The sequence below is a fragment of the Scatophagus argus genome, chromosome 18 (genome assembly GCF_020382885.2).
Source record: "Scatophagus argus isolate fScaArg1 chromosome 18, fScaArg1.pri, whole genome shotgun sequence".
Taxonomy (NCBI): domain Eukaryota; kingdom Metazoa; phylum Chordata; class Actinopteri; family Scatophagidae; genus Scatophagus; species Scatophagus argus.
The window spans coordinates 6,317,620-6,336,588 of NC_058510.1; the positions used below are offsets into that span (position 1 = coordinate 6,317,620).

Sequence of the window (18,969 nt, forward strand, 5' to 3'; positions counted from 1 at the left end):
TCATTTTTGAACCTTGAACTTAGTTCAAAATTTTGAATTATGAACTATGAACTGCACTGGCTCATTTTAAAATATTGAAGTGAACTTTGAACTAGTTCATGTAGAAAGTGAACTTTCCAAACACTGGCTGCAACTAACGACTATTGTCACCATTGATTAACGTGCTAATGATTTTCATGATTAATCAATTAATTGTCTGGTGTACAAACTGGAAAAAAAAATAAATTCTGAAAAATGTGCAGCCAAATTTCCCAGCATCCAAGGTGGCATCTCAAAATTGCTGCTTATGTCCCACCAGCAGTCCAAAATCCAAAGGTTCTTCGTTTACTATCATTTATGACAAAGTAAAGCTCAAATGTTTACGTTTTAGTTAAAACTTTTACGCTGTGGTCCCTGATGTGATCAAGGTTTTGATGCTGTTTGAAGATGAACCACTATACCTGTATGTCTGTGTGTGCAGTTACAGCACCATGCTGGCGTGCTGGGAGGCCAGTCCCTCAGATCGACCCACCTTCACTAACCTGGTGGAGACCCTGGGAGACCTGCTGCAGGCAAGAGTTCAGCAGGTCAGGATCTTTTGTAAAACGCCTCTCAAGACACGGAAAAGCTTCACGAAAGACAAAGACGCACCTTGACCTGACCTTTGTTTGTTCTCTTTAACAGGATGGGAAGGATTACATTCCTCTGGGATCTTTCAAGAGTGGGGACACCGGTCGCAGTGAGACCTTCAAAGAAAACCCGCTTGCAGTCACAAACTTGAGGTAACGAAACAAGAGAGAGAAAATGAAAACATCATGCAATTTGGTACACGTTTAACAAAAGAGAAAGATAAACGAGACAGGTGCAGATCAAAGTCATGAGAGAGAATCGCCTCAGATTACTGAAATTAAATTCAGAACCAGCAGGAAACATGTTCAGAGAGAAAAGAAAAGAAATGTCCAACTCATGTCTTCAATCTTAACCAAATCCATCCAGTTACATGAGGGGAATGGACACACTTCAGGTTTTTGAGGAACTGCCCTGCGAGGAGCCAGAAAGCCCAGACGTAAGAAAACACTCTCACTTCTGCTTGCTCACGCACGCACACACACACAACTTACAAAGGTGGTGAGACAACGAGACAAACATGCAACCTCACTTTGTCAAAACTGAATAGAAAAGCTATAAATACAGAAATGAATTTTCTTGCTGAAAGCCCAGTAGCTCTCTGACTAGCGGCGTCCCCTGTGCTTCAGGACGAGCAGAGTGACAGCGGCATGGTCCTGCCATCTGAGGAGCTGAAGCACCTGACGTGGAGCGACGACACCAGGAACTGCAGACTCAGCAGGTGGTGACATCTCGGCTCTGATCGCTGCCTCCCGGACACATGCAAATATTACACTCACTGTCTGCTTGTTGAAAGAAGAATCACAAGCACTGCATACAGATGTTTTGAAAAACAAACAAAAAAAAAAGACGAGCGCACGTCTTATGTGCATGACGGATGTCAGTTTGTGGATGCAGTCTCTTTGCTAAATGTGTAATAATAATGCGGCAGCCGTGGCTGAGGTGGGAGAAGCGGCTTGTGATCGGAAGGTCGTCGGTTCGATTCCCGCACCGGACGGGCAGGAAAAATTTGGGCGTGGTGGAGTGATTAATGCGACAAATACTCCCCCCCCCCTCCATTAGCCGGCTGATGTGCCCTTGAGCAAGGCACGTAACCCCCAATTTGCTCCCCAGGCGCTTGATAGTTGCAGCCCACTGCTCCTGTGTGTCCTGCATGTTGCATGTGTTCAGCCAGATGATGGGCTAAAGAGAAGTAATTTCCCAGCTTGGGATTAATAAAGTAAATATAAAAAAAAAAAACAATACCTCTGAATTCGTATGTCGTTTGTGTTTAGGTTCTTCACCAAGTGCCGGGACAACCAGGTGCCTTTCCTGTGCAGTGACGTCACTGGTCTCCGTGACGACGAGCCATCGATCTTGCCGTGTGATTGGGAGTCTGACGTGGACGGCTCACCTCCTCCTGACTACAACTCCGCTTTTCTCTACCCCTCCTTCTAGCATCTGCTCTCGCCCAACTCCACGCCAGGTGTACACGTAAAAGTATTTTTCTTCTAATCATGTTTAGCCAATCAGAACTTTGCTGTTCGCTACCTCACCATAATACCTGTATGTATCCTTCTGCCCTGTTTTTTTTTTTATTTCCTTTTTAACCAAATCTGTTTGCTTTTCCTCCAAATCCACGTGCTGTTGTACAACAAAGCCTCCTAATTATCTTCCCTAACCACACAAAACCCCTTCCAAGAGCAGCTAAGTATTACCTGACAGTACTTAATCATATGCAGTTATGCAGAATGTATTTGCCGACCTACAACTAACAGAGCTTATTGTATTGGTACCTCATGTGCTGGGCTTTGTGAAGAGGAACACAGCTGTATGAAACTGTTCCTCCTTCACAGCTACTATATGCTGGAAAAGAATTATTATCCACTGAGTTATAGTTTGTGTTAGACAGAATGCTATCTTTCTGTATTTATTTGAATGTTAATAATAGCACCCAAATAGTATCAAAATCGAAAATATTAGAGACAACCATGTTAGACTCCTTTGCTTTTAGTTAGATATACCAAATAAACTGGAGACTGAGTGTAGAGTTAATCCTCTTTTAATTATAGTTTCAATGTGGAATCGAGTCATTCAAAACTGACCAAAAAAACACAATGTCCAAATTCACTTGAGCTGTTCTTTGCTGTATTTTTACTTGCAAAGAATTATGAAAGCAGAACAAAGATCAGTTGAGTGTTGTGAATTTCCCCACCATCTATTCCTTTTCCCCAAACCAGCAGAGCTGAAAAGATTGACGGTAAACCTTCTTTTGGCTTTTCGATTGTGAGGATTTGCTGCATTTATCTTAAGTGACTGTAAATTGATTGATGTTCACGCACTCCAAATGTGGTCACGTTTGACAATCTTGGCCATCTCACTTTGTATTTGTATTTGCTTCAGTGTTAATTTCGTTGACGAATAATATTCAAAATCCAAATTGGATTTCAGCTCTGGCAATCATTTTCGTCAGTAGAAATGTCAGTAGACTTTGTTATAGTTTTTGTCCTCGTGCATTAGTTTTTATTTGGTTATCGTCTTGGTTTCGGCTGTTAATTTCATTGACGAAAAATCTTCGTCACAGTTTTCTTCCACGACTGTTTTTCAGATGCAACCCAGACAATAACTAAATAAAAACTAATGCACAAGGACAAAAACTATGACAAAGTCTACTGACATTTTCCTCAATGAATAAAAACAAGACAAAAATGACTGCCAGAGCAGAAATCCAATTTGGATTCTGGATATCATTTGTCAACAAAACTAACACTGATTTGTTTGTATTTTAAAATATTTCAGTTATACATCAAATGCTGTAATGTCCCCAGATGCAAAAAAAAAAAAGACAAGATCCTACATGTTATAAGTTTTGGTATTCTTTATTAAAATACTGCTGTACACACAAATATTGCAAAATTTGAGACAATGAACACAAGAGGGGCATAAAACATACTAAGATGGTGATTGTAGGTGTGTTCACGTGGTGGGTGGGGTGGTTATCACTAATATTAACTGGAGTGTGTGTTATGACGTGGAAAACAGTGATATGAGCACTGACATTGTGTCGACCGAGTTGGGGGTCATTTTGTGTGTGTCTCAGTGTGTTTTCAGGGTTGTCTAAAGCACCACATTCACCAAATATGCTTTTGTCAGTTCATTTCACTAAAACAGAGGAAGTAGTACATGATCTAACGCAGCTGGCTCCCTGCAGGTATGTTGCCCCCGAGAACAGATCATTGACTCCATGAACACCAATTGACGCCATTCTGGTTTATGTCTTTCACCTTGACTGGTTAACACGTGTGACCCTTTGCCTGTCTTGTGTTAGAACAAATTTGCTAAAGCTACAGTGAGAGAAGACGAAGGCTGATGTATCAAGAGCAGTAGCATCTGAGTGAAGCAGAGTTGCACCAATTTCATTCAGTCAGATTCAAATCGTCAAATATGAACTGTGCTTAAGGGCAACACAAAATCCCACCCACTCCCACTCCCACTGTAGCTCATCTATCTGACTGGACGGGGCGGCCAATGACAGCCAAACACATTCAATCACTGGGCCCCTCCAGCGGTTTGTCATCCTGAGAGAAATCCAAGCCATTCGAGTGAGCGCAACGGCGACCACTGCTTTTTCTCCAGCAAGTTTGTATATCATGATCTTTAAAAGTCAAATAAAACAACAATAACAACAACAACAAAAAAAAAAACAGTTGGTGCCCTGATCCTATTCTCTCCTTCGCCCTCAGCCCCTTTCCCCTTTCCATAAACCCCTGCTGGAGTTGGTCCACAGAATAATAAAGTTGAATTGAGGCAAAAATTACTTGCCCTTTTATTTCCCATCATGCATTACTGCACAAAGTCTGAGCAAAGAGGAAAAACCAGCTAGAAAAATCACAAAAAGTGTCTTTCCCCCTCCCTAAATTTCGAGGGGCCAAGACCCCCTGTGGGGAAGAGAAGTATGAGATAAAAACAGAGAGGGGAGAGTAAAAGAGAGAAAGGGGACATCGGGGAGGACGGGAGGGGGGACAAAATAAGGACATTCCACAAAGAGGCAGCTGTGGCTCCACCTCAACAGAAGCCCCACCCACACGCTACACCCAAGTGCTGGATAGCCGAACCAAAATGACCCATACTTGAGCAGTTCATGTCACAATAGCGTCCATTAACCAAAGGCGGTAGCTGCATATGTAACAAACACTTGGTAGATGGCATCAGGAGAAGACACCCCTTCCACAGTGCCAACAAAAAACATATTTTACCCCCCAAGTCCCAGTCCATACTAGCCCACGTCCCCACACATGAGCCTGATGATCCACAATCTCCTGAACTAAAATGTCAGAAATCCAAAGGTTTTTTTTTTGTTTGTTTTTTTTTTCCAGTTTTAAGAACCCTTCCCACCCACCCAAGTGGTTTGTCCTTTCTGAGGGGGAATCAACAAACAAGGCAAAAGTGAGCTGGCCCATTTAATGAAACAGGTGCCATCCTGTCCCAATGAAAGCCTCGAATGGCGAGTCACATCTTCTAGTGCGTCACAATGAAGGGGGATGGTCTCCCGCCGAAGAGAGACACAGTCAATAGAAAAGCTGGATTTCTTTTTTTGTTGTTGTTGATTGTTTTCATTCTTACTCTGCTCTGGTATTTATGTCCAAGTTTGTGTGACTTTAGCTCTCTGTACACCCTGTAGGCAACTCACAAATATTCATAAAAATAACAAAAATTAACAAAAAAATTAAAATCTTAGTGCATCCTCTTCTGAAAAATAAACCCCAATTGTAGAAATAAACAATAAAAGCAGGAAAAAAGTTCGAAACCTCATGGTTTGTTTCTCGTTTTGTTCCCCAAATCTAAAAAAATGTCATCATACTCGTTCATCACAGCTTCCACGTTGTCCTTTTTTTCCTTTTGTTTTACCGTTTTCAGCTGTGGGGTTTAGGAAAACTAAAAAAAAATACACTTTAGAAATAGACTTCTTGGTTTGACAGGGTCAGTGTATGTGACTGAGGTTCACGAAGCCCTGCCCCGCTGCCTTCGCCATGCTGATGTCATCTCAATGAGCCTGGTCCTCCCTTGTAGTGCAATAGTGTGCTCCAGGTCCGGGCAGTCCCGGCCTGGGCCTGAAGAGGGCGCTACAGAGGGCCGGAGGCTGCGGCCTGCAGCTCCTGGAAGGTACTCTCGAAGCAGCGCTTCAGGTCCGAGTAGGTCACAACCAGGACGCTTTTCTCATCCCGAGACACAAGGCTGATCTTCTCAGGAACACCCGCGTCCAGCTGTGTGCACACAAGACGATACAAAATGTCAAAAACAGTGGAAACAAATAAACATAATAACCTACAGCTGCTTGATTATAAAAAGCTCTAAAATAAAGGAACGACTATCAGATAATTAGCCAATTACTCCAACAACTACATGTGATGATTTTCTGATTTTCTTTATCTTACATGACAGTAAACTAAGCAGCTGGAATTTAAATGTCATAATGGGTGTGATGTTGTCAACATTTTCTGACATTTACACTCCAAACAGTTAATCAAGAAAATAAAAGGCAAATTAATCATCTCTGAAAATAATTTGGCTTATCAACTACACAATGTCATGGCTTGAATTAGCTTCACACGTAGCTTACAGTATAGTGGAAAGAGGAACAGAGGAGAGAAAACAAACAGAATTATAACCACAGGTGGCAATTTGCAAGGTCAAGCCCTTTTGCGTTTAAAGCTAGACTGAGCTCAACAGCTTTCGAACTATGTGGTTATGTACATGTCAAGTATCCAAAGAATGTCTGTTTAACTGAAGACTTGTGGAGGTATAGATGTTAACTGCATATGTTAAAAAAAAAAAAACAAATACAGAATGACAGACAACATTTACATTTGAAACACTGTAGTCCGCCAAAAGTTCACTGGTTTTGCTGAAGCCCCTTCGGGGTTTAAACCCCATTAACCGCCTCACAGATGTTCACCTCCGCCAACAAAGTTGCAGCTGACGTCCATTCAGGATTTTTTTTTTTTTTTTTTTTTTTACACAGGAGTGCAGAGGATTGATGTGAGTGAATTTTGCCTCTTGGTGCAACAACAATCAAGCTCAAGATTAACGAATCAAGTTCTACTAGCCGAACGCCAAATGTCAGTGATGAAAGAGGACCAATAATATGATAAATACTTAATCTAACTGTCTTCATTACTAAAAGTATATACAGCCTCTCTCTTCTGTAAGTGGCTGGAAATTGTGTTCACATGTGAGTAAAATATTACATATTTGACTAATGACTTCATCATAATGGTCAACATCTGCATGGTCAAATTCTGCATGTTCAAAAAAAGAAAAGAGAAGAGAGTTCACTGACTTTGTTGAGGCAGGAGACAATGTGGCTGAGGTCGATCCAGGGAGCCCCAGCTTCTGTCACCTGGTGGAACAGGTGATCCCGGAAAAGCTTCAACAGGTAGCGGTCGCCCGTCTCTGACCATGTTGGGTCCTTCTGAAACCTGATTCACAGAACACGGGGTCACAGAGTAGTAACAGAACCACAAGTCACATCCTGGTGGATCTTTATACAAGTGCTGCTTACTCTGGCCGCTCGTTGATGGTGCCCAGCTTGGCCAACAGGCGGAAGAGACGGCCGTTCTGCACCTCCTGCAAATAAATGATTTATAATCAGAATCAGAAGAATTTTTTTAAATTATTAATTATATTGCACAATTGGTAGCGAAGAAGCAGGTATGAAACGAGTGCACAGAGAAAATGCATAACAGTTATGTTGCGGTAAAGATTCATCTACCAGGGCACGCCAGAAAAACTGGCCATCAGCAGCTCTAACGTAGGTTTTTCCGAGCAGCTGGACAGAAGGGTGCTGGTAGAATTTAGTGAGGCTGAGTCACAGACTTTTAACTATAAAGTTAAAGGAATATTATTTTCTTAACACACTGGAAGGTTCTGTCCTTGGGCCAATATTATTCAGCCTGTTTATGCTCCCCATTGGTGATATTATTAGGAAACACTCCATACATTTTCACTGTTATGCGGATGACACACAATTGTACTTATCAATGAAACCAGATGAAACAAATCAGCTAGTCAAGCTTCAGGCATGTCTTAAAGACATAAAAACCTGGATGACCAGCAACTTCCTACTTCTAAATTCAGACAAAATTGAAGTTATTGTTCTGGGCCCCGAACACCTTAGAAACAAATTATGCAGTGATACTGCATTGCCAGATGGCTTAGCCGTGGCCTCAAGCTCCACTGTAAGAAATTTAGGAGTTATTTTTCACCAGGACATGTCCTTTAACTCGCACATAGCAAATATTTCAAAGACTGCATTCTTTCACCTCCACAATATCGCAAAGATTAGAAAGTCAGAAAGATGCAGAAAAATTAGTCCATGCATTCATTACCTCTAGACTGGATTACTGTAACTCCCTTCTATCAGGCTGCCCCAATAAATCCATAAAGACTCTCCAGCTAATCCAGAACACTGCAGCACGACTACTGACAAGAACCAGCATGAGAGATCATATTTCTCCTGTTCTGGCTTCTCTACATTGGCTACCTGTAAAATTCAGGATAGATTTTAAAATTCTCCTCCTCACTTATAAAGCCCTGAACGGTCAGGCACCATCCTATCTTAAAGAGTTAATAGTACCCTATTATCCCACCAGAACTTTGCGTTCCCAAAATGCAGGGCTACTTGTGGTTCCTAGAGTCCTCAAAAGTAGATTGGGAACCAGAGCCTTTAGTTATCAAGCTCCTCTACTATGGAACCATCTTCCGGTTTCGGTCCGGGAGGCGGACACCCTCTCTATATTTAAGAGTAGACTAAAAACTTTCCTCTTTGATAAAGCTTATAGTTAGGGCTGGCCTAGGTCGGCCCCTAGTTATGCTGCTACAGGCTTAGACTACTGGGGGCCCTCCCATGACGCACTGAGCTCTTTCTTCCTCTCCCTCTCCTTCTGCACACATTCATGTCCCATTAATGCATATTACTAACTCAACTTCTTCCCTGGAGTCCTTGTGCTTCCTTGTCCCGCAGATTCCTATCGATCATGACTGGCCCTCCTGCTGCGGTCCCGCTGTCGTCCTGCTCAAAACCTACTGCAATTACTACTGTTTAGTCATAATCTGATTTAAATCTGTTATGACTCAGTACAGCTACTATCATTATTGTTACTACTATTGTTATCAAAATCACCATAATACCTTCTGTATACTTCATTGTCATTATCATTATCTACATTTCCGATACTTCTGTTATTATTACTGCTGCTATGCATCTCTGCTTGTGTGCTCCTTCTCTCACACCCCACTCTCTCTCTCTCTCTCGCTCTCTCTCTCTCTCTCTCTCTCAACCCAACTGGTCAAGGCAGATGGCCGCCCATCTTGAGCCGGGGTCTGCTCCGAGGTTTCTGCCTTCTAAAAGGCAGTTTTTCCTCGCCACTGTCGCCAAGTGCTTGCTCAAGGGGGAATGTTGGGCTCTATTTACAATTTAATTAAAGAGTTTGGTCTAGACCTGCTCAAATTGGAAAGTGTCATGAGATAACTTTTGTTGTGAATTGGCGCTATATAAATAAACTGAATTGAATTGAATTGAAAATGACACAAACATAGGGGTACATTAAAAATGCAAACAAGCAAATGACTGAAGGAGTGCATGAAGAAAAAAGGAATTAGTGAATGAAGATTGAGCAAAAAAAAGAAAAACAAACAAAAAAAAAATATTAAAAAGTCAGAAAAAGTCATGTGACAATTCCGCCTTTAAAAGAAGACAAACACTCATCCCAGTCAGAAACTGAAACCTGTCACTTGACTTTCTGTCCATATATGATGCTACACCTTGTTTTTTTTTCACTTTCCAGAAGACACTTCCTCCTTACTGAAAGTCCACAAGAAGAAGCATTTCTTCTAAGTTCATCTATTCTGTATCCAGTCTCATGCAATTACTGAAACCGAACAGCCCCAAAACATCAATTGTAAACTAATAGAGTGTCAGCTAGTGTGTAGAGAAGTAGCTGCAATAAAGGGGCACCCATAGATATGATAAACACTTGATGCTTTTGACTGCGTATCAGATTACTGTTGTAGCTCACCTTTCACCTCTTCATATACACTTTACTCCTGTCTCTCCTTTCTCTTGCTCCTCTCTGTCTGTCTCACCCTGTCTCATCGTTTTCTGCACTGCAGGACAAAGTAAAAAGTATTGAAAACTTTTGGTGTCCGCATAGGGAAATAAAAGAACTGATGTTATATTTTGAGGCCAGCAGATGGTATATTTTGAGGCCAACATGTAGAGGTTGATTTAACTGCATTTTAAGTCACTTCCACATTGGGTCCAACACTCAGATAAACAACACTGCTACTATTAGCAAATCACTGGAACTAACTGCAGGTACAGATATCCTATTTTTCTATGCTATTGTTTTAATCTTCAGCTGTTCTCCAAAGAGGAGAAAAAAAACTACTTTATTTGCTGGATGTGCTGAGAGTCAGGGTGTAAAGGGGAAGTTAAGGTATGAAAAGAAAGATGAGATGAGGGTGGGTTGTTTCACACATTCACACTCAAATGTGGGGAAACTAAATTCAAGACGAGACTGCAAAGCCTACAATATACCATATAACATCCTGTATGCAAACAACTTCCCTCTTAGCTCACCAAACCAACGCACTTTTCCGGCCCCAACCCAATAATACCAACCTGAAAAGAGCCTGACTATGTGTGCACGCTTTCTTTCACTCTCTTTACTCATTTTTTCAAAAATAAAAACAAAAAAACTGCCTGAAAGAAAAAAAACAGTGCTCTTCATATACCTTGGCCAAGTCCTCCTCAATGACATCATTCCTCATCTGCGATGCATCCAGCTGTGTGTAGAATCGAGCTCCAATCATTGGCATAATGTCATTGACACTGCGCAGGCGAGACTGTTCAGTCAGCAGATACCTGCACGTGCAGAAAAACACTTGCATTCAGATGAGTTGGAAGGGCTCGATACCTCAGCGCAGCGTCACTAACACAAGTATTACAGCAGCCTCTTTATGGATAATTAAATTCTACTTGAGTAAAAAGGGTAATAATGTGAACACTATTACATCCTGAAAGGTTGCGGAGACAAATTTTTAAATAGACCAAGTCTGACATCTAAAATCCTTCCAAACTTATATGTTAACTGCATCGTGTGATCAAGTGTGACGTAGTTTGAAGTCATAACTTAACAGGGATGCCTATTTAAAAGAGCAGATGTTAATATCCAATCAGATTTATCTAAGCTTGTTTGGACTTGTTTCACTTTTTGGGATCACTGGGTGGCTATAAAAATCAGCCAAAATATATAAGAAATGTGATCTGATCAAACCACGTTCAGGGGTTGTACAACGCACTGTGTTCAGAGCTTTTAAAAGCATCAATCTTGTCAAGGCATAAAAGAAGAGTCAACTCCTTGACAGTATCTAAAAGTCTGTCAAAGTCAAATGCAACTGAACTTAACACGGCAAGTTACTATACCGTTGCACTTCAAGTTCAGAATATCCTCAGTCGGCAGACACATTCTCAGATCCTCCCCAACAAAGGTCATGCAGTTCTATTGATAAACCTGCATTAATTTTGACCTACAGTTAAGTCGCAAATGCTGCTACGATGACCATCATCAACTACGTAAGTGGTGTATTCGACTGTCTGAGTTCTGGGAAACAGACCATCAGATATAAAGTATATCTGATTACTGTTGACGCTAAAAACAGATAATACGCTGAATAATGTACTTACATCCAAATGTATGATTAGAATCCTAAATAGAGGGCTTGTGCTGTTTATTTATAGCAGCATTAGCAGTAAAACTGGGCATTTATAGAGCTCGATATAAGCCTATCACAGATAAAACAGTGTAGGCATACAAATTTTACAGATTTTTTTTTTTAACCACAGAAAAAGATGCTTCTATACACATAAACACACACAAACAAACAAGAAAGGGTGCAAGAAAGGGAAAGGTCTTGGGTCAAAGTAAAATGAAGGAAGCTGCTTGTCATCAACAGGTGTTTGATCAACATCATGTGGGTACGGGAATGTTAACAGACTGACCCAAACCACATATTAAGTAGATTCTATGCCACATTTCACAGGTGACAGCTGTAATGAACAGCACAAGCAGCTTCATGCTCCAATCCCTCCCTTTCTTACAGAATGAGGTTCTTGAGGTCTGAGGAGTAGTTGATGGACACAAGCTCCATGGCCTTCTGCAGGTTCTCCCTTTGAATGCCCGCAAGGGAGTTACACGCCAACGCCAGCACCACCTTGCCCAGCGACACTAGGTCTGCTTGCTACATGACAAAAACACATACACACATCACAGAGATACAAATATTTTTTAAGTAGATGAGCTATAGCTCTCGTCATTAGCCATGTTGTACAGCTTGTAACATGTGAAACTGATCACAAACTACATCATAGAAAGTACCTGGTACTGTGGCATTAGAGCAAGATGATTGGTCTGACTGTTGTCAAAAGTTAAGACATCAAACACCCCAACACAATTAACCCGTAACCTGAAGAAATAAGAGACAGATCATTATCATCACCAGTTTGTGTGTATTTCTGCACTAACTGCACTCTCCTACATTTGAAAAAGGAAGCCTGACCACAAAATACTCTTCTGCTTTTAATGCATTCAGTTAACAAACATGTCTACACTTTCCAAGGTGCAAACTGAAATTCATGCAGCTGTGTATAACATGGTTATAAGAGTCTCCAATGATCAACATTCATTGTCTTGTACTGAACGATGAGGACAGTGTTTGTACCTGGTCTTGCCAGTGATAAGAATCTTGCTGGGGTCCATGACACGGCAGGCCAGGCCGGCAGTGTGGATGGTGCGCAGGGCCGAGCTGAGCTGGACAATGTAGGCCCAGATCAGAGACTCAGGGAGCAGACCTGCATGTTGCCGTGGTGGGGGAGGTTCATGTTGCCCTGCACATAGACAAGCAAACCTGAAGGTCAGCCCTTTCCTCTGAACTAAACCTCAAACTATCTGTCACAACTCTGATGTCGAACGTCATTCAGTCAAACAGCATTTCCACATCAATTAATCTGCTAACAAGTAACATGAAGCAAAGGTCTCTATAACATTTGTTGGAAATAGTGAATAATACTTATCATAATATCCATAAAGCCAAATGTATTAGTTTTCAAAAATGACACAATTAACAATTAAAATAGTCCCAGTTTATTTTTGGCAACTGACCATTTACTTCAACTCAAGGAAATTCAGCCTACTGTTCTCAGAAATCAAGTTTACCATCAGTTGAGAACTTACTTGCAATATTCACTAACTCTTACCACAAAGGAGAACAGGGTGTTAAAAGAAGGCTGATATATTTCTTTCTCAGAAGGACAAACAATATGCAGTACAGTACTTTTTAGGTCTTTTTCAGCATGTTTTCCTGTGTAATCCTATACAGTTCATACATTATGGATTATTATCATTGTTTGCTAAGGTTCAGAGGGAGCCCAGAATCTGAACGGTTTTGCTTCCTCTGTCTGCATTCCTGTAGGTAGGCCATACAGCACCTGCCCTAGGATCAGTTTCAGCCACAATTTCCTCCAACTCCTCATGTCTCTCCGGCACAGACACACATACCAACTGTCAAAGTAGGACACAACAGGCTCCAAACACTTGAATGTTGCATGAAGATTCAAGACATCCATGAGAGTCGTTTTAGACCTTTGAACTTCAACCCTGTGGTTTCATATCTACACAACACTGTTGGGTGAAAGCACAACTGCATGCAACGCAAACATAAAACAGGCACCTACACAGAACTAAACTGATGACCTAATTAGCAAACAAATAAAAAAAAAAATGTGTGAAGCAGTCATCTGAGGTGATGCTGGGTATATTTTAATCTGAGGGACCAAGGGAGGAAAAAAACAACAACTCACCCCACTTCCTCTTTGTAAAATACGAGTCTGCTGCTGGATCATTGAAGTGTCTGCTGAACATGGTTTCTGCACCCGCATGGAAGTCATAGGAGAATACCAAGGCTAGAGTAAATAGATGAAAAAGGAAAAGAGTTGGGGCTCTGAAAACTTAACAACCTGCAGCAGTCTATAAATAGCTATACACACTTCTATTCATCCAATGATCACCACATTGTTTGATTGCAATACTGGAGAAACAAGCTTTACTTTAGCATCTTCTTAAACATCAAAAATGGTGATGTAGAAGACTAAATCCAGAAGAAAAATCACCAACAAGTCCCGTATATTAAAGTGATTTACATACAATATGCACTTACAGTGGTCTCCGAAGGCTTTTGTGGTGAAGACCTCCCTCAGTGTTACAGAGTTTGAATGTTGAATCTTCTTCCACATGTCCACCAGCATCATGCACTTGGTGTTAACAAGGCGGAAACCTGGACACATTTTAAAGACACAATAGACAGGTGGTCAACTTGAAATGAATAGTAGTATTTTACACAATCACTGTAACCTTCAGTGAAGGTAACAGCAGCCCCACAACACAATTTCATGACTTTCATTTTGTTTGAATGGAAGTGAGGAATCACAGTAACAAATGTTGTAATGAAGTTTGTTTGGGTTTTCTGCACAACAGCAATGTGTGGAAAATCTAAAGTTTATGTCTTCAAATAAATAAATGATTATTCCCAAAGGGAAAAAACCCTGTTTCAAATTAATGATTATTTTAATTCTACAAATAATGTGACTTAGTTCCACTGTCCCAACTATATTTTGCAAAAACATGCATCACTTTGGTTGGGTGAGAATAATCTAATAATTTCTTAGTATAATCTAAGAAATTACTGCACTAGAATCACTAAGACTACTCTTAAACAAATAATGATATTTTTAAAATGCTTTGAAAACAGGTAATTATCTCAGCCATCTGGTTGCTTTGGCACAGCTATCTTTTAAAAAAAAAAAGTGTGATTTCATAACTTGCGAATGGCTATTCTCAGTGTATGACGTGGGTTATGCTTCTCTGAAAAACAATTTCTCATCTCTTACCATGTATCCTCCTCAGGCAGTAGGGCAGGTCATCTTTGCTGTTGACTGCCTTGTAGCAGGAGGTGATGTAGCTGAAGTTGCTGGTTTTCTGCATGCGGTTTGGTGGAGGGAGGGGCTCGAGAGGGAACAGGCTGTGGTAGCTGTCCACCTCAGACGGTACATCTGCCAAACACAGACACAGTTTCAGAACCAAAAAAACACAACAACGGATCAAACACCTTTTAACAGGCTCTGGCTCATAGCCCTTACGACCAACTGCAGAACTAAACTAAATCAACACTACATTGTATTTCTTATATGATGCAGTTTCACACATGTTTACCATAAAGTAATCTGACAGTTCACAGTTGTAGCCCACTCCATGACAGACAAAAGAAACAAGTGGCTGATTGGGCACAAAACCCATAGAGACCACAAACACTTAACTTCAACATCTTTCCATACCAACATAAGGAAATCAATTCCACTTCAGACTAGCACATTTGTTTAGGCATGCAATATAGGTTTGTTTACTTGTGAACGAACAAACGAGCATTAAAATGGTCTTTTGTCTGATATAGATCTCATCTTACACAAACTGTAAAATGTTTTTATTGCAAGCGTGCCTCACAGAAAGAAAAGTACTGGATTAATAACAACCCTATGTTGTGACAACAGAGTCAACTTTTTACCTGGGTTCTCTGAGTGGTCAATCTGGGCCATGGTTATGAGATGTCTGTTTATCAACTCCTGGAGGTGGAATAAGAGGACAGTACTTCAGACATTACCTCCAGAGTCAGAGACAGGGGAGACACAGAAAAACAAAAAGGGTGATTGGGAAATACCTGTCGGAGTTCATCAGCCATGAAGAAGGACGGGGCATTGGCTTTTGGCTGCATGTAAGCCACATGGGGTGCAGTAGGGGGATAGATATGGTAGGTAGGAAACACCTGCAATGAAACCAGAAAAAGACAGCTTCCTATTTATTGAGAAATGAAAACCAATGCGATCATACTTGAATAGCTTGTAGCTACACAAATGAATATTATGGAACGAAACTCTGATCAAGACTATGATTAAGATTAAGATATGGAGCGTTTCCGAAAAACAGGCAGTTCACTGAATCAAATTTACCGTCACATGCAGAAATTTGAAAGCAGTTCGGTGTTTGGTTGGACTTCTAATGCATTCCCCACATTAGACTGCAAGAGTAGAAAAAAAAACAGTAGGATACTACATGCAGTACATACCATCCCTGCCATTGGTGCCGGGGTGTTGTCTGTGTAAAAGTAGGTGGTCCCCCCTACAGTCTCCTTCTGGATTATGTGAGTGCCCTGGTCAGATGCCGTGGTGGGCACCATGTAGTTGGCAGGGTTTGGGGTGTGACTACGTCTGCGAGGAGCAGGTGAGGTGTGCGGTGTAATTTTTGGGGAATGGAGAGGAGAGGATCCTGCAGACAGAGACATACCTAATATCGGAGACAAAAATTATAATAAATAATTAAAGAGCACGCATTGGCGGCAAAAATATAAAAAGAGATGAGCACAGAACCCAAAAAGGTCTTATTTTGTTTCAGTACAAAAGAAGTGCTATATACAAGAATGAATTCCCATATTTGCCAACTATACAATGTCAGAGCTATGGATGGAAAACAAAACCAAACTACGTAAAAAGTCGAGCAAAGCAAATACAACAGGGTGATTTCTCAGTTGGTAATGATCTAAAAACTCTCACCTGGAGCCAGTGCAGCAGCGCTAGAACTGCTGAGCCCAGGATGTGGGAAGAGAGGCGAGGGGAAGGCCTGGACAGCAGACTGAGCCATGGTGGCCATACGTGGAGTTCCTTTAGGGATGAACTCACTTGCTGCTGGGTTAGGGGCCTAGTGGCACAAGGAAAAACGTGTAGCGTTACATGAAATTCTACCCTTCTGTTAAAGGCAAGAAAGACGATAATGGACAATAAATTCATCCTAGTTAGTTTAAACTTATGTCGCTTTCTTGAATTGGATGCATATGTGCTCACCTTTCTCCTTTGGGAAATGCTAAGAGCACCAAAGTCACTGAACAGTGAAGATGTCGGGGAGTTCACTGGATCTGCTGAAGCCAAAAGAGGGTAAGGAGTTCAGCAATGGTTCTTTTAATATTTGGCACATGAGTACTGAGTAATACTCCACAGAAAACTATAGGAATCTTACCATGAGAGCTGTGGCTGAAGTTCTTGGCACCATCGTTGAGGAGACTGGGAGAGCTGCTGCTGGTAGTCATTCGCTAAAGAGAGCAGCATCGAGAACAGACATATTATACAAGATGCATGCATACATCTCAATATGTTATCGCTATACATGTGGGGACCTCACTAACAAATATTCAAAGAAGTTTGGGTCATGTTGTATGTTTACACTGATTATGTATCTACAGCTTCCCTTCTTTACCTGCATCATTGAATATTTAGACTCAGCTGGGCTCCCAAACCCATTAACCCCAATAAAGCTGCTGCTGAAGTAAGAGTTGGTAAGATTGGCATCGCTCAGGGTTGCGCCCTCCATCCCTGTGACTGTGGATGACAAAAGCAAAACTTTAGCAAATACTAACTGCAGTGAGATTGGTGTCAGCTAAATCTGATTCCAGGAAGTAAAACATGCATTTTAATGTCAGCAGTACCGATTGTTGGCTTCGCCAATTACAAAGCTAATTAGAAAGTATGTAAATAGCTCCACAACTGCAGAGGGAGTCACAACTTATGTCCGCCACAGGTTGAGATCCACTAGAGATTTCATTTAATAGCAGACTTTTTTGCAACAACTACCCTTTTCAAGTGTTCCAACACCGAGTGGACGTAGTTAGCTTCTGAGTCACATGTGTTTGTTGCTGCTTATTTACGTTGGGAAAACACGACACACACACAACGTAAAAACAAAGCCCCGCGAACAGCTAGTGTAGCTACGCTAATGTTAGCAAACATTAAACTTATCGTACATCTTAACACCAAATGTGCAGTTCGTATAAACCACGTTTAACTGTAAAAAATAATGGCAACAGTGCGGAAACTTAAAACGCCATTATGAAGACAACACCAAACGCACTTAAGGTAATTAAAGCGGTCAATTTACGTTAACGTTAAGTTAGCTTAGTTAAGTTAACGCTAGCTGGCGAGTTAGCCATACAAGCTAACTTCGGTTGGTCGCGGATTTCTGCCCACTCACAGCTGTCATACAAACAGCAGGCCTCCTCCGTGTAAGCTGCAACAACGTGAATTGTGTTGTTATCAGCCACAAGTGATACAACTTGAAGACACAGATAACAGTAATATAGCTTAAGGACACCGTCTGTGTTAGCTGCATACAGAAGGCTTAGGATAATGTTTGGCAGGTAAATGTAACCCACGTTGTTCGGGGGTAACGTTAGAGAGGCCTCAGTGAATCCTCGGGCTAAATTTTAACAAAGCCCAACCCAGGCCCCAAAGTAAAGTCAGTCAGTCACCCCGCGTGAGGCCTCGTCTGACTGTAACTGTTACTCACTGGTTAACAGCTGCCCCTCCACAGACGTGCCTGTAGGCCCCAATGTTTCGCTCTTCTTGGTCACACCAGTCCCTCCGCCGCCCGGACAGGTCGCCGCGGAACCACCGAGGGTATACCCAGCTGGCGTCCCGCCACCCCCGGCCATGGACAACGGCACTGGGCTGCCGCCACCACCGTGCAGCGGCAGGCTTGCCATGGACGGATCCTCATGCAGGAACTGACACTCGTCTCCATAAAAGCAGGTTTTATCTTTCGCGTAATATCGGCAAAACTTCACCTTGACATTGGGTATCCCGGCACCCCCGAGCGCAGCAGCTGAAGCTGGGAGTCCACTGTTCATGGCACCGCTGCTGCCGCCGCCGCTGCTGCCGGAAGACACTCGCACATAGAGAGACGCAGATAGCTAGCCAGCTAGCCAGCTAGCCTGCAAACAGTTTTCCCTAAAAGGAACGGATTAATATCACTTCGGCCGATGAAGAAAGCGCAAGACGCTACTCTACTCACATTATAAGTCTACGATGCATTTTGGTTTGCGAAAATATCATTGCACGCGTGAAATCCTGGTCGTCGTTGTCGCCATCCATGCAGCTGCCTTATTCGCAAAGTAGCCTGTTGTTGTTTTTGCTCGCAGTCAGGCTGCTCAGCTAGGGACCTGCTAGCATAGCTTTGCATTGTGGGTACAGCGTCTGGCAGCACTTACCTTCTGCAATAGTAACTTGCAGCACTGTGATAATGCGAATGCAAAGGAATAATCTAGCTAAAGGGGTAGAGGTCTTTCGTGCCAAATTTGCAGGATGAGTGCTCTTCAGTCTGCTGGTTTAAAATTAGAGTTAATTTTACTGTTAAATGAGCGCATGTTAAATTCCGTCAACCGAAGCTGATT

At 41.8% G+C, this 18,969-nt stretch overlaps 2 protein-coding genes across 5 annotated transcripts in view; one reads left to right on the forward strand and one right to left on the reverse strand.

Annotated features, from left to right (window-relative positions):
• Window positions 1-2,143, forward strand: part of flt1 (fms related receptor tyrosine kinase 1) — a 30,957-nt gene extending 28,814 nt beyond the window's left edge. For both annotated transcript variants that reach the window (XM_046370824.1, XM_046370825.1), the window contains exons 26-30: window positions 461-566; window positions 664-761; window positions 976-1,045; window positions 1,236-1,327; window positions 1,881-2,143. In XM_046370824.1, the coding sequence (XP_046226780.1) occupies window positions 461-566; window positions 664-761; window positions 976-1,045; window positions 1,236-1,327; window positions 1,881-2,043 (529 nt within the window). In that variant the 3' untranslated portion in view covers window positions 2,044-2,143. The remainder of the gene's footprint in view (window positions 1-460; window positions 567-663; window positions 762-975; window positions 1,046-1,235; window positions 1,328-1,880) is intronic.
• A 1,302-nt stretch (window positions 2,144-3,445) lies between these two features.
• On the reverse strand, window positions 3,446-18,935 carry pan3 (poly(A) specific ribonuclease subunit PAN3). Of its 3 annotated transcripts, none has more exons than XM_046370834.1 (18): window positions 18,087-18,922; window positions 17,001-17,122; window positions 16,764-16,836; window positions 16,592-16,662; window positions 16,304-16,448; window positions 15,820-16,037; window positions 15,415-15,519; window positions 15,262-15,319; window positions 14,591-14,752; window positions 13,861-13,977; window positions 13,505-13,606; window positions 12,367-12,532; window positions 12,024-12,111; window positions 11,747-11,886; window positions 10,381-10,510; window positions 7,148-7,212; window positions 6,926-7,064; window positions 3,446-5,849 (listed from the first exon to the last, which is right to left on the reverse strand). In XM_046370834.1, exons 1-18 carry the CDS (start codon window positions 18,424-18,426, stop codon window positions 5,709-5,711), a joined length of 2,382 nt encoding a protein of 793 aa, XP_046226790.1. In that variant the 5' UTR covers window positions 18,427-18,922; the 3' UTR covers window positions 3,446-5,708. The 3 variants fall into 3 exon arrangements, 2 of the variants coding, with proteins under 2 accessions (XP_046226790.1, XP_046226789.1); XM_046370833.1 differs by having other exon boundaries at window positions 16,592-16,665; window positions 18,087-18,920; XR_006841387.1 differs by lacking the exon at window positions 3,446-5,849 and adding an exon at window positions 9,663-9,750 and having other exon boundaries at window positions 6,993-7,064; window positions 16,592-16,665; window positions 18,087-18,935.
• Between the last annotated feature and the right edge of the window lie 34 nt (window positions 18,936-18,969).

Bases quoted from the DNA above. Each gene is read 5' to 3' on its own strand.
- pan3 (XM_046370833.1), bottom strand. From the start codon at position 18,426: ATGAACAGTGGACTCCCAGCTTCAGCTGCTGCGCTCGGGGGTGCCGGG. The intron at 16,038-16,303 runs GTGAGAGTTTTT...CTCCGATATTAG, and splicing joins CGCTGCTGCACTGGCTCCAG to GTATGTCTCTGTCTGCAGGA. The intron at 12,112-12,366 runs GTACAAACACTG...TTATTTCTTCAG, and splicing joins CTTATCACTGGCAAGACCAG to GTTACGGGTTAATTGTGTTG.